This window comes from Mustela nigripes, chromosome 14 (genome assembly GCF_022355385.1).
Source record: "Mustela nigripes isolate SB6536 chromosome 14, MUSNIG.SB6536, whole genome shotgun sequence".
In the NCBI taxonomy this organism is placed as follows: domain Eukaryota; kingdom Metazoa; phylum Chordata; class Mammalia; order Carnivora; family Mustelidae; genus Mustela; species Mustela nigripes.
In genome coordinates, this window is record NC_081570.1 from 77843485 (window position 1) to 77856976 (window position 13492).

The window sequence follows — 13492 nt, forward strand, 5'->3', positions numbered from 1 at the left end:
GTTAGAAAGTGACATATTTGAGTCTTTATTCAATTCTCTTGGTTGCGTAGTGAAGAAGAATTAGCAGGGGCCAAATCTGGAAGTCAGCATACTAGTTAGGTGGTTGTAGTCCTTTAGTTTAAGAGATAATGGGCCTCGGAGTCTGGATAATAGCAGCAGGAGTAGAAGAGGTTGAATAAACTTGGACTTATTAATTTGGTGGTGGGAGGCAAAAGAGGATTCCAGTTAGATTTCCAGATTTCTGGCTCGGGCAGTTAAAAGGTGGTGGTCATTCAGGTCCATAGAGAATGCTGGAACCATCACTGGGGTATGTGGAGATCCAAAATACTCCTATTTCCCATTCCTTGATTCCAGGAGGTTGACAGAAAGGCCAGGAATGGATGCAGGGGCTGACACCCACTTCTGGGTCTCCCGCCACATTTTTCCAAGAATAGTGACAACTCCTGCTGTACCTTTCTTCTGGTCAGTCCATTCTTTCTCTCTGCTCTACTGAGTTAGGCTTTTCTCTTAGCCTCTTCACTTCCGGCTCCTCATAAACCCATTTGCAACAGAGGATCAATTTAGGAGAAAGTCACAAGGAAAAAGTTACACCATCCTGATGGTAGAATTTAATGATAACCAAACAAGGCAGGCATTAATAAATTGGTATATATCTTTTTATTATGCACAGATAAAGAACTTAAAACTGTGGTTATCAAAACTATACATCTAAGCATATTCATAAAATTGCCAACACATTGAACAGAGAAAAGAATATAACGGGGGTGTTCAAACTGGCCACAGGGATTTTAAGGGTACTCTTTTTACCCCAATAGATGAAAAACAGCAACAAAATCAGGCTCACTCAGGAAAAACCAGAAGAGAGAAGTATTGTATTTGGAAACTGATAATAGTCCTTTTTAGAAAAACATCTGTCAGTTTCATGAACAACCCCCAGATAAAACAAACAGGAAAAAGGTCACACACACATTCATCACCCAACAAAATGTGCTCTGTTAACACACCCGGCAGTAGAAGCGTCACTCACACCATGAGGTAGTTACAGTACGAAAAGGCTGGCACGCGTGTGCGCGCCCCCTGCCCCCACACCCACAATTATGCCCACTACAGAACACACACAGAAAATGGGTTTACAATCTTATTAAGAAAAGGAAAAGACCATCTTCGTTTGTGTAGAAAATGCTATAGAAACAGCTCAGAGTGAAGATGTCTCTAACTCTTAAACTACAGAGTAACTGCTGGTAAACACATGGTGAAAAGCGAGAGGGCATTACACAGACCCTCCGCCTTCCTTTAGAGCATTTCAGTAACAGCTTTAGCTTGAACAACAAACAAAGCCAAATGGTCTCTGTGAATTAGGGTGTAGCCTGCAGAAGTAACAAAATACTTTGTAGACAGAAGCATTTAACTGGAATATAACAACAGTTTTAAAGAAACTTGCAGAACTTGTTATAAAGTATAGCTTGTATTTTGTATTGAGACTGTGAAGTATGAAGCGATTGAAAATGTTGTAATAAGAAGCTAGTTAGATAACACTTTCTTTAGAAACACTTTAGAGACATTTCTGAGATACTTAATGACATTCACTCTTCAATTAATATGGGATCAGGTTTATCAACACGGATTTCTTGATCTAAATAATACTTCTGACAGTAAGACCTAAACAAATAAAAGGTGATTTTTTCCTTCTCTTTCTTTTAAAATCTTTTGGTTTGCATCTATAAATTTGTAAATTAATTTTAAATTATTTATAAAATCATTGGCAATGTAGCATCTCTCTCAAAAATATACATTTAAATATAATCACCAAAGGTTTTAACCCTGTCCATCTGAAGATTTGGATCTTTCAATATCTCTTAATGGCTAATTTTCTTTTTTGTAGGGTGGAAAGGGTTTTTTAAACAGCAAAGGACTGATCAAAAGAATTCACAGTAACTGAAATTAAACATTTCATATGGAGTAATTTAAATTTATCAAAAACACTTAAATATATCTTTATACACAAATTTTTGTAGTAAAATATAGCTATAAGTGACTTAAAGACTCTAGTCTTCTTTGAAGACATCTTTAAACTTTTTTATACATAGAATATGCTAAAACAATACATTCTGCTGAAGGTTAGGCAAAGCGCATTATTTTCAAACACAGGTAGCATCATCTAAGTCCTCCATTCTGATACCCTTGTGTTAAAAAGTTAACTGAAGGAAATAAATTTTCTAATCTCATATCTTCATTTCTATGTGGAAATCTGCAAAATTTTCCAAGAAGTTAACGTAGACAGTCTTGAAATCGTTGCCCTCAAGTAATCTGTTTTGGTTCATATTATCCAGATTGAGTATCTACACTTCTCAGAGTTTTACTCTATGACTGAGTGACAAGTCTGTCCTATCAGTGACTAGTCAGATCTATCATATCAATGACTCTCAGTATCTCCACCTACTTATGTGCCTTATAGACACCCCCTTCAGATACTGGGTGATATTAACATTTCCTACTTCGTGTTCCATTCAGAGAAAGAGGCACAACTTCTTTATTTTAAGGGTGGTGAGATTTGTTTTTGAGTATTTTGGGGTAGCATCTAGCCTTTCCTGTTTGTAGTTTTCAGAGTGATTTTGGGGAGAATTCTGGAAAAACGTTAGTATTTACTTGCAATAAAGCTATCCTCAGTAGTAAATCAATTGGCATGAAGTTTCCCTCTGGCATTTTTTTTTTTTTTTTTTTAACACAGAGGTATCAGTTGAGCTTATTTTAGCTGCAAAGTGGCATCATATTATTCCATTTTAATGAAATCCACCTCAAATCCTTTTTGAGTTTGGAAAATATTTAAGGCAAGAGAACTAAAGCAGTCCAAATGAGTGCCCTTTTCCAGATCTCAGCACTCTCTTGGCAGAACTCTCTTGGTGACCGTGTTCAGATAATCAACCGGAATCCAACAGGATCTGCCATGCACGAACAAGAGCTTCGCATTTTACAGAAGGGTCTATTAAAAAGGCCGACGTGTTTTGAGAGGAAACACTAATTCTCCCAAATAATTTAAGAGTAAGTTCCAACTTTGAGGCATAGGACATTTTAAAAAAGGGAATGAATTTCTTCTTAACCGAGAAGATGAACGTGCCAAATGACACAGTCTATACCTGTACTTGCATATACATTACTGTGCAAATTCCTCTTCTACTTTAAAACTAAAGCTGCCCCCACCTATAGGTTAGTTTTTTAGAACACAAGGTCATCAATGGGCCCAAATCTGCAGTCCCAGAATTTTGGCCATTTCCAATTTCTAGATGCTTATAAAGAAATCCCAAATTTGCATTAAGACATTTTCGCAATCGGTGTGTGAGTGCGGGAGAAGGGGGAAGCTGATGAGGTTATCAGCGCCGGTTTTGGCCCAGGGCACCAGAAAGGAATGTTGCTGTGCTGTGTGTCCGGATGCAGTCCCTGAGGGCAGTACCCGTCAAGCCAACGACATCAGCCCCCAGAGGGTGTGACAGCAAAGTGAGAAGTGTGCATCCAGAAGGTGCAAATTAGACGTGGAGGAACACACTTAGAAAATCCTGAAGAACTCCTTTTGTCCTACATCTTGGTTCAGTTACACAAGAATCTTTGGCCATATCTCCTCATGGGTCCTACGGTCTGCTTATTATCCTCTTACTGACTCCTTGCACCAGGGTCAATCTCAGGGCCCCAGTTTGTGGAGAGTCTTACCTGGACAAAGCAGCATTTTTGAAAACTGGCATGTGTTTCACATTGAAAACCCCCAGGCCTGCGCGGGGCTGGTGGAGAAGGCCACCACCTCGGCTTTCTCCTGTGAGTTCTAGTGTCTTATGGAAGTCCCAGGGTCACATGTGTATTTGCCCTGGGGGAGGGGGGTGGGGATGAATACAACAGGTGGTCTTTGGATGGAAATTCACTCTCTCTTTACAAGTGCACGGCCGGCCGAGGTCTTCCAGGCCCGCATGCGCAGTGAGGGCCCCGGCTAGGCAGCGCTGCTGCTGGAGCAGGGGGTGCTCTGCGTGCTGCCGATGCTGTGGGCCGCGCTGCTGTTCTCCGAGGCCGGCGGGGAGGTGGGGACTTGCTGCCTTCCTGCGGTCTCTCCTGTGGTGAAGGAAGCAAAGGGACAAGGGACAAAGTCACTGATCACTGACTAGTACATTTTCCCGTCTGCCAGCACGGGCAGAAGCAAACCGACCAGGCCTTACACAGAAAGTTGCTGGGTGCGCTGGTGTTCGCTTGTTGTTCTTACGGCCTCTTGCGTGGCCAAGAGAGAACGGTTTTCAAGTGGACTGACAGGCAGTGTTAGTGACTCAGACCCTGACAGAGGACACCGAGTCCTCAGGATTTCAGTGCTTCGGACCTTTGAAGAAAGTACCACCATCTGCCCCCACAGCCCAGCCCCTGTACTCAGGAACCAGCCCGTCTCTTCTCACAGAGAAGTTTGCAGGGTGAGACCTTTACACTGTAGCAAGAAAGACCTGCCGCTTTGGGGGTCTTTTTCTGAATCTACTTGTTCAAACTTTGGGTGGGGAGGCTTGGTTTTGCCGGAGCTGTAGCAGAGAGAGCTGTGTGTCCCAAGCACACAGCCCACCCAAGAAATGGCGTTTAGGGCAAATTGCTCCCAGAAAAACCTTTTGGGGAAGGAGGTGAGCACATGGGGAGTGTGGATGTCAGGGAACCACATCCTCCATCCTCCAGTTCACTGGGGGGTGCAGCGAGAATATCTCCTAACACACGAAGCATCCCACTTTTCATGACATCCCACTGCATTTTAACGAAGCACGTTCCTTGTGCCAAATGTGCAGTGCTTTGGAGGAGGAACAGGAACCCCCGGGTCACACACATGGTTTGCATTTAGCCCTTCAAAAGGCCCTAGAGCGAAGTCTTTTCTTCAGCGAAAATGGTCTCAGGGCAGCCCTCAGAAAATGGCTCTGTGTGGGGAAAAGCGATCAACGCTCCAGTGAAAAACACTGCATGTTCTCCGAAGTCGCAGCATCAACTTGATAAACTTCTGGTCAGCGGTCTCCCTCCCCTCCTCCTCCAGTGTGGGAAGCCCCAGAGGGCCAGGTCTGTTTATGAATGAGCCTCCTCTTTCCTGTCATGCTGAAACACACAGCTATCAGCCGAAGAGATAAGCAACCCTTTGGCTGCTTCATTAAAAAACTCACAGAGCAAAGGCGCTACCCTTCAAGGACGGGATCTTAGCCCCTCACTTCCACTCCCTTGCTGGGCCCCTCAAAAGACTCTGCCAAAAAAGCAGCTCTGGGAAATGTAGACCAGGCTCATGCCCTTGCGTCTGGTTACAGGTTTCCCTGCCACCCATTTCAGAAACCACACAACGACAACAGACGTCTGCATCAACCTCCAGGCATTTTTATGCTCACTGCATTATGTGGCCCATGCTGTATTTCCTCTGATTATCTTTTCTTCTGGGATTGGTGGGATAGAGATGGGATAGGGGGTCAATATGCCTCAGAGGCAGAGAAACTATATTTTTACTCTTCTTGGTTTCTTTCTTTTTTTTTTTTTTTCTGTATTTTGGACCCTCCCCAGCATTGCCCTCTACCCTGCATGGATGTATGTAATTAAAGATGGGGAAGTTTGCCTTATTGACAGTGACTTTTCTGCCAGAAATTCACTTTCCCCAGAGTGGGGGCTTATTTCTAGAGGGAAATAAAATCTTTTAGCTATTCTGATGTCAAAAACCAAATGAAAACAAAAACCCCAAAACAAAAAACCAAAAGCCTCCAGAGACCTGAACAATTCGTGATATATTTTAAAAATTCAGCTCCCTTAAGCCCACATGTTGATCCACACCCAGCTGGATCCTTATGTTATCAATTAGAAGGACAAATGTGGCTGTGCATGAAGCGTATTTTAAAAACATATTTTCCCCATTTAAACAGAGAATACACCAGAAAACCAGGAGCAATCAACACTTCACCTTCACTTTCTGGCTCACCTGAACTTCATTTGCACAGCAGCTAAAGCAGGATGGCCTGGCCTCATCTATTCACCACAAACAAGTGTCTCATCCAGAACTGGATTATTCCGAGTCAGGAAAAGTGCCAGTCCTGCTCCCTGCCCAGGAAGTCTGAATATTTGCTTTCTGATGTCTATTTGCCAAATACAATTTGTTGCCATGCCAGTTTATTTTAATCAGTGCCCATTAAAAAGGTCTTTCAACTCCCAGTTTTGGAAACTCTTGTGCTTATGTAAAACACTGTCCAAAATGAAAGCTCAAAACAAAGAAGCCCCCTAGAGTCAAGATTGTAGGATGCAGTTCACCAAGGCGGACAAGTCAACTTAACCTAATAATCTACTGACTTCAAAGTAGCATTATATGCTGACAGATGGTAGCTACACTTGGTGGTGATGCTGCAGAATGTATAGACTTGTAGAATCACCATGTTGGACACCTGGAACTAAAATAACAGTGTGTCAACTATACTTCAGGGGGGAAAAATTAGAACAACAACAACAAAAACCAGTCTACTGACTTTGAGCCAATTATGTGCCAAGGCAAGGAGAATCTTTATCTGAGAATCTGCCCAGAAATATAGAAAATACCTTCTTCTACCATGGTGACTGTTTTCACATGTAAGGCATGAGATTTCTCAATATAACCAAGTTATTAAAAAAACTTCTACCTTCTGAGAAATTAAGACAAAGTTTTTTGTTGTCAGATGGAGGTGGTGCTACAGAAAAAGTCACCATGAGAAAGTTCAGTGTGTAGCCACTTCTGCTTAAAAAGCCAGTGGAGTTCCCCTGGGTTTTCTAAGCTGGGCCCTTTAGTTTTCTGCTATCATAATGACCTCTCATTCCTTGGAGCACTGACTTTCTCTAACACATCCCTTGGGTGACAAACACAACTGCCCTTCTTCTGGAGAAGATGGGCCATGAGGACCACAAGACTAAGCAGGGAAGCCCCACATAGCAAACGTAAGGAGTCCAAGGAAGGATCCTTTCTGCTCATCAACATCAGAGTTGGCCATCCGAAGAAATGTGTTGTCTTCACATTTTGCTCCTAAAATTTCACACCCCACTGAGGAAGAGAGATGTGGGGAGGAAGGACAGTAGAGGAGGAGGCATTTGGAGGAGAGTGGTTAGAACAACTTTGACCTGGCTCATATATTTGCCTATGGCTGAGCTCAGCTACTGGCAGAGATGCTTTCAGAAATAGAAAAATATATTTCTTAAGGGATAATCTGTTTTATTTCTTTAGCTTGGCATGGAGTTGTCCAGATCTGATTTCTTGCCACCTCTTTGGCAGTCTACTTTACAACTGGATTCTTATCTCTGCATCTTTCAGCACGGCCAGGCAGGTCATGGGGAAGAAGCTTTATCACAGAAAGATGTGAATAACACCGAGAAGCTCTATGGGTAAAGAACAACAGAAGAATTTTAAAGGAAGGTGAGAGGAATCTCAAACATTTAGCCCAAAGGAGAATGTTTGCACATATCACCCAAAGAGGATTATTATGAAGAAGAGCAGACAGCTGTTCTTTTCCTCTTGAGGGCAGATCGTGAGGAAATCGGTTTAAATGGTAGCAATGAGGATTTAGGTCACAGAGAAAAGAACTTGCTGATTATGGGGATTGGTTAGTTATAAGGGGAATTTATGGAATCTCCTTCTTGGAAGATACTTAAGCACTGGATTGAAAACCATATGCCGGGGGGTGATTTAGATTTAGTATTACTTGATGCTAGAAAGAAAAAGATACTGTCCACTAGGCCTATGTGTTGCCTGCAATTATGAACCAACCAATGTTTTAATCTCTTGATATCCTAACTGTAATTATTTTATAAGCTTACTCCTGTAAGGAGAGTGACCTAGACTACCAGTAGTTTATAGAAATTGTCAATCACTATCACTTTGAAAAATTGTCCCTCCCTACTCTCCAAGCTAAAAGACTTTCCCTCTGCAGACAAACTCAGCAGGAGGGGTAAATCTGATGCCGTTATCATTTATGAAGAAAGGGGGAAATATTCCAAGCCAGGAATGAATGAACGAACGAATGAATTTTTAAGATTTTATTTATTCATTTTTGACAGAGAGACAGAGAGCACAAGCAGAGGGAAAGGGTGAAGCAGGCTCCCTGCCGAGAAGGGAGCGCGATGCGGGACTTGATCCCAGGGTCCTGGGATCATGACCTGAGCTGAAGGCAGACACATAACCAAATGATCCACCCAGGTGCCCCCAAGGCGGGAGTTTAAAAGCTTTAAAAATATCCTATCTCTTTCTTTTTATATTCCTGCAGTATGGCCAATCTATGTGCACCTGCATTTTGGTTTTCCATGGCTATCTTTTTTATTTTTCTTAAAGATTTTCATTTTTAAGCAATCTCTATACCCAACGTAGGGTTCCAACGTAGGACCCCAAGATCAAGAGTCATCTGCTCCACCGACTAAGCCAGCCAGGGTCCCTGTAGCTATCTTGCTTTAACTTAGCGTGCGCATGTGGCTGCAAATGGATCCTGAAGTCTTTACAGTCACACCAGAGTTCCCACCCATATCCTTCTGATCGCTGGAACTTAGTCTCTTGCCCCCTACTTCAGTCACACCTATCTTGCTGCTTCTCTCTTCATCTGGACTAAACGTGGGAGCTTGAAGAAACTTCAGACTTCTAGATACATAGGAAGCCCAGGCAGATGCTCCTAATTAAAAGCTCTTACCTGACTCGGATAAACCTAAGGATGTGTTGACTTCTGCTTTTTAAGAACACAGTATGTTCATCTGAGGATTGCTGAATAGAAGCCTGAGGGATTAGGAAAGGTGCACCTAATTTGAGACCTCAGCATTTCAATTTGCTCTGTGAAATGCAGCATTCTTTCCACTCTTAGTTTTTTTTTTTTTTTTTTTTTCCTCTGCCTACACATCTGAGAACCCTTCAGTATCTTACATTTTTGTAGCACTTGGGAGTTCAGAAGACTTTTCACATGTACTCTTGGTTACTTGCTCTTACTGCCAATAACCCTGCGGAATAGGAATCAGGTCTATGTTTACTAAAGGAAACATGGTTAAGGTACCTGGCTCAGGTAACAAGACTAGCAGTGAAACTAGAGCTTCAAGTCCAAGGGTTGTACAGACACACGTGGAAGGTGGCCTCCCCCAGGACCCCCTGCTTTTCCCTCTTCCTCTTGTTATCATCAGACTTTGAGTACATTCTGTTCAGGGGCCACAAGGCAAGTTAAATAAAGTATAAAGATAAATAATGACAACATCTAACATCCTCCTGCATGGATTTGTTTGCAAAAGGAAAGTGTTTTAGTTTGGCGAACGGGAGGCACAACTTTAGAAACTGATAAACAGTGAGTGACCAGAAACTTCTCTAAACTACAAGTGATCTAGTTCACTCTTCTTATGGATGAGCGATTGAAATCATTACAATTAGGATATCAAGAGACTGAGAAATTAACAGTACAGAACTGCGACCTACACATAGGCCTGGAGGAAAATCTCATCAAAATTAAAATGCATAAACCTGCCAGAAAGAAGAAGAAGGAAAACAAACTAAGAAATAAAACTGGATGGGGGACTGCGTTCGCGCTTTCCCCTGGAAAAAAAAAAAAAAAAAAAAAAAAAGAAATAAAACTGGAAATGGAGACCAAAGCAGTAAAATACTGGAAGCTGGTAAATGAGTGAGTGACCTAGCAGATTTATGAGAGCCAGAACCTAAGTCAACAGTGAGAGAAGCTGAGAAACAACCAAGTTATAACCCAGAGCCCTCAAAAACTCAAGAAATGGTGGCATCAGATACCCCAAAAGAGAGAGTAAACAAGGTGCCGCAAGCACTGGGGTTGGCTGACTTCCGTCTAAGTAGCAGTGAGATTTCCGTAAATCCCCTTCTTTACTCTGTCTGGTGGGACCCTACCCTTCCTCAGTGGGGAGGAATACAGGAAGTTTACTCTCCAGAAGATAAAACTGAGAGTCTGATCAACACCAGGACAGCGGAGAGCAGAGAACCCAGCTGAAAGAGGATTAAATGAATGTCATGGACATTGAATGCTGTGACTCCCTGAACACGGACAGCCAGATCTATACCCTCCAAGAGGAAAACCTGAGGAGCTCAAGAAGAAAGATCTAAAGATGTGTTATCAGGAGTTCTTTGATAAAAGGCCTAGCCAGATCACCCTAAGGGAAGTTCACAATCAATATATCCCATCCACAAGCTCCGGAATTACTCATTCTTAAATAATCCTATGTTAGTATTCTCAAGATAAGATATTATACCCATGAGATAAAAATAGGGTATATGCTTTTATATGCTTTATATGCTTTTAATTCATAGGAAAAATGTTTTGGAATTTAAAAATTTGAATACAGTATTTAAAAATTCAGTAGGAAACTAAAAGATAAAGGTGAAGGGATCTCTTGGAAATTAAGGGAAAAAAGTAGAAAACAGAAAAAGAAAAATTAGGGGATCATTCAAAAGATTTTTTTTTTTTTTTTTTTGAGAAAAAGGGGGTGGGGTGGGCAGAGGGATAGGGAGATAATTTCAGGCAGACTCCTGCTGAGTGCAAAGCCTGATGAGGGGCTTGTCTGCATGACCTTGAGATCATGACTTGAGCCAAAATCAAGAGCAGGATGCTTAACTGACTGAGCTACCCAGGTGCCCTAAGAGGTTTAATTCCAAATAGATTTCTAGAATGTGGGAGAACACAGAAAATAGGAGAAAACAAGTAATTCTAAAAATCTTAATGCTCAAGGACATGGGTTTCTGGATGAAAGGATTCAGTTAATGCCTGGCATAAGATATGAAAATACACCTAAATCAAGGACTGTTGCAAAACTTCTTCCAGAAAAAAACAAACCAAACTAAACAATAACATAAAAAATCAGGCCAGGAATCTGAATGGCTTTGAGTTTCCCAAAAGCAATCTTCAGAGGTAAAGGTCAATGAGGAGTGCTTCTACAGTACTGAAGGAAAATTATTTATGACCTAAAATCCTATACTCTGTCAAACTACCTACCATGTGTTTGTATAAACTGAGGATATTTTCAGATAAGCAAGGTATGACAAACATTTACTTCTTATGTGCCTCTTCCACAATGGAGGAGGAAGACATGGGAGAGATGACACAGGCCATTCAAAACTCCAAAGTGTAGGGAACACCCAGAACGGTGGTGAAAGAATTTAAGACGGCAGTGTCGAAACAGAGAGGATGACCGGTTCAGACAGGAACAGCTAAGAAGGCTCCAGGAAAGATTGCGTGAAGGAAAGGAAATCAGTAGAAGATCTATTACCTGAATGTGTTAAGAGATTGAGTCCACTGGCTGAGAGTCAACAGATGAATTAGTGAGAAGCATACAGAAAACTAAGCTAATGTGTGTGGGGGGGAAGATAATCATTAATTCTAGGGAAAATTAAAGGTCAGGCAGGAATGGGGTGCCTGGATGTCTCAGTTAAGCGTCCAAGTCTTGGTTTTGGCTCAGGTCGTGGTCTCAGGGTTGTAAGACTGAGCCCCACACTGGGATTCCCCCCTCCCTCTGCACACAGCCCTCCATGCCCCCACTCGCATGTTCCCTCAAAAAAAAAAAAATCATGCAGAAGGAACAATAATATTACATAGCTAAACTGTGCTTAGCATTTAGGTAGTCATAGTAATGTAAGGAGTAAATACTGATCAACCCCAAATTTCAGCCTGATTCTGTCAGGAGAACGGTGGCGACAGGGGAGCAATCAGGGGCATGAATGTATAACTGGGGCAGAGGGATGAAAAAGAACCAAATTCTCCATTGTAGGAGGTGGACAGAAAAGGCCTATAATTGGTAAGTTAAGAACTAGTGATATTATACTATTATTTTGATATATGCATTAATGTCCAAAATAATCAGCTAAGAGTCAAAAATGGTGCTCTGAGGAGGAAGAAAAGGGAGTGAGGCAGGAGGGGGCTCATGTTCTTCACAGCATGAACAGCAGTTCTTATAGACTTTAGCCTTTAAAGTATATGCAGGTACTACTGTGATAAGATTAGAAAATTTTACGAAAAAATAAAAGTAAATTCTTTTGCCCCGGCCTCAAAAAACTCTTCACGGACCACAGGTTTGGGACTCTTGAACCAGGAGGGCTCTCAGGAGCATCAAGATTCTATGGCTCCTTTCTAGCAACCATTTCCATTCCAACGGCTCCTTGAGAACGTAGCTTCAGAAATGGAGTTTTCCAAACAGGGTTAATATAGCCTTAAGGGTGCATCCCTCACAATGCCCAAAGCTACGATATGAAGTAGGGACTCAGCTTTCTTATACTCACACACATTGCAGGTACATAAGTAGATATCCCCAATTCAAACACGTGACTTGGTTTTGTGCTCTGTGCTCAGATGGAACAGAAAGCGTAATCAAATTAAGGGTTGTCTAAATTAAGGGTTGTGTTTGACACAGAGGCAGATGCTGCTTGAACCCCCAAATTATGCCATATAAGGTCTGCGTTCCACAGCTTAGATTACTGTAGAAATTGAATGTACTGAGTCTGTGTTTGTATACACGTTTCTCTCCACTGGCTACTGCATTATGATTTCTCTTCATCTAGACTTGCTGCTTCACTGATCCAGGTATGAAACCAGAGGAGTTCTGGACAGGATAGTGCCACTGGGTTCTGAAGTGAGCCTTTTTCACACTTATGTGATGTTGGTTTCCCGTAGGAGAAGTCTTTAAAATGAACCAGAGGCTATGGCTATTAGTAAAAATTCATTCTGAAGCTGTATCACGTGTGATGCTAGCAGGGTTAGAGCCCAAACGACAGTGTCTATAAACCTTTTAACTTCCAAATCAGGGTAATTTATATTGCTGGAAACCGTAACAGGAAGGGTTTTGGGTTTTGTTTTTCTTTCATCTATTTCCAAGCCTATTTCTCTATTAACGAAATGTAAAAACTCCTCCCCTTCAGTCTCTGGTTTGTGGGGGGAGGGAGCAGGAACAATAAACCTGGGAATGTAATGAGCAAAGCAATAAAGGGCGTAAAACCACACTTTGCTTTTTATCAGGTTTGTGAGCTTGGCTCAGCACAGGAGTTGGGGATTATCAGCGTGAGTTCAGTGGGGTGTGTGCCAAGAGTGAGGGCCATGCGGTAGCTGGACTTGGCCTCCTGGCCTGAGATGAACTCTCAGGGTTTGAGGGTGTAGTTCGATGGCCAAGGCGAGTCAGGGCTCAGTGGGCACATTAAGCCCATATAAAATCCTCAGGGCTATAGAGTCTTTTTGGTGTAATTCCAAGTTCATTCCCAACATACAGCAGAAGCGGCAAACAGTCCTAGAACCTCCCAGCAACGCAGGAGATTGGGACAGATTGTGAGAAACAGCTAGTCTGAGATCTGAAAGTGTCCGTATTCCCGTGACAAATTATTTACTCTAAAATGCTACTCTGCAGAACGCTTTCTCTTCTGGTGCTTGTATGAGCCATTCCCAAGGAAGAATATTCCTAAACCGATTCACAGACATTTGTATATCCTCAGAATCATTACATTTACGATTAAGAGTCTTATTTTTCTCTCTCTCACATG

General features: G+C 42.1%; 1 protein-coding gene across 3 annotated transcripts in view; it reads right to left on the reverse strand.

The window, feature by feature from the left end:
- Positions 1-638: 638 nt before the first annotated feature.
- The window catches only part of TGFBR3 (transforming growth factor beta receptor 3), a 197505-nt gene continuing 184651 nt past the window's right edge, over positions 639-13492 (reverse strand). For all 3 annotated transcript variants that reach the window (XM_059375372.1, XM_059375370.1, XM_059375371.1), the window contains exon 17: positions 639-4092. In XM_059375372.1, coding sequence (XP_059231355.1) covers positions 3974-4092 — 119 coding nt within the window. In that variant the 3' untranslated portion in view covers positions 639-3973. The remainder of the gene's footprint in view (positions 4093-13492) is intronic.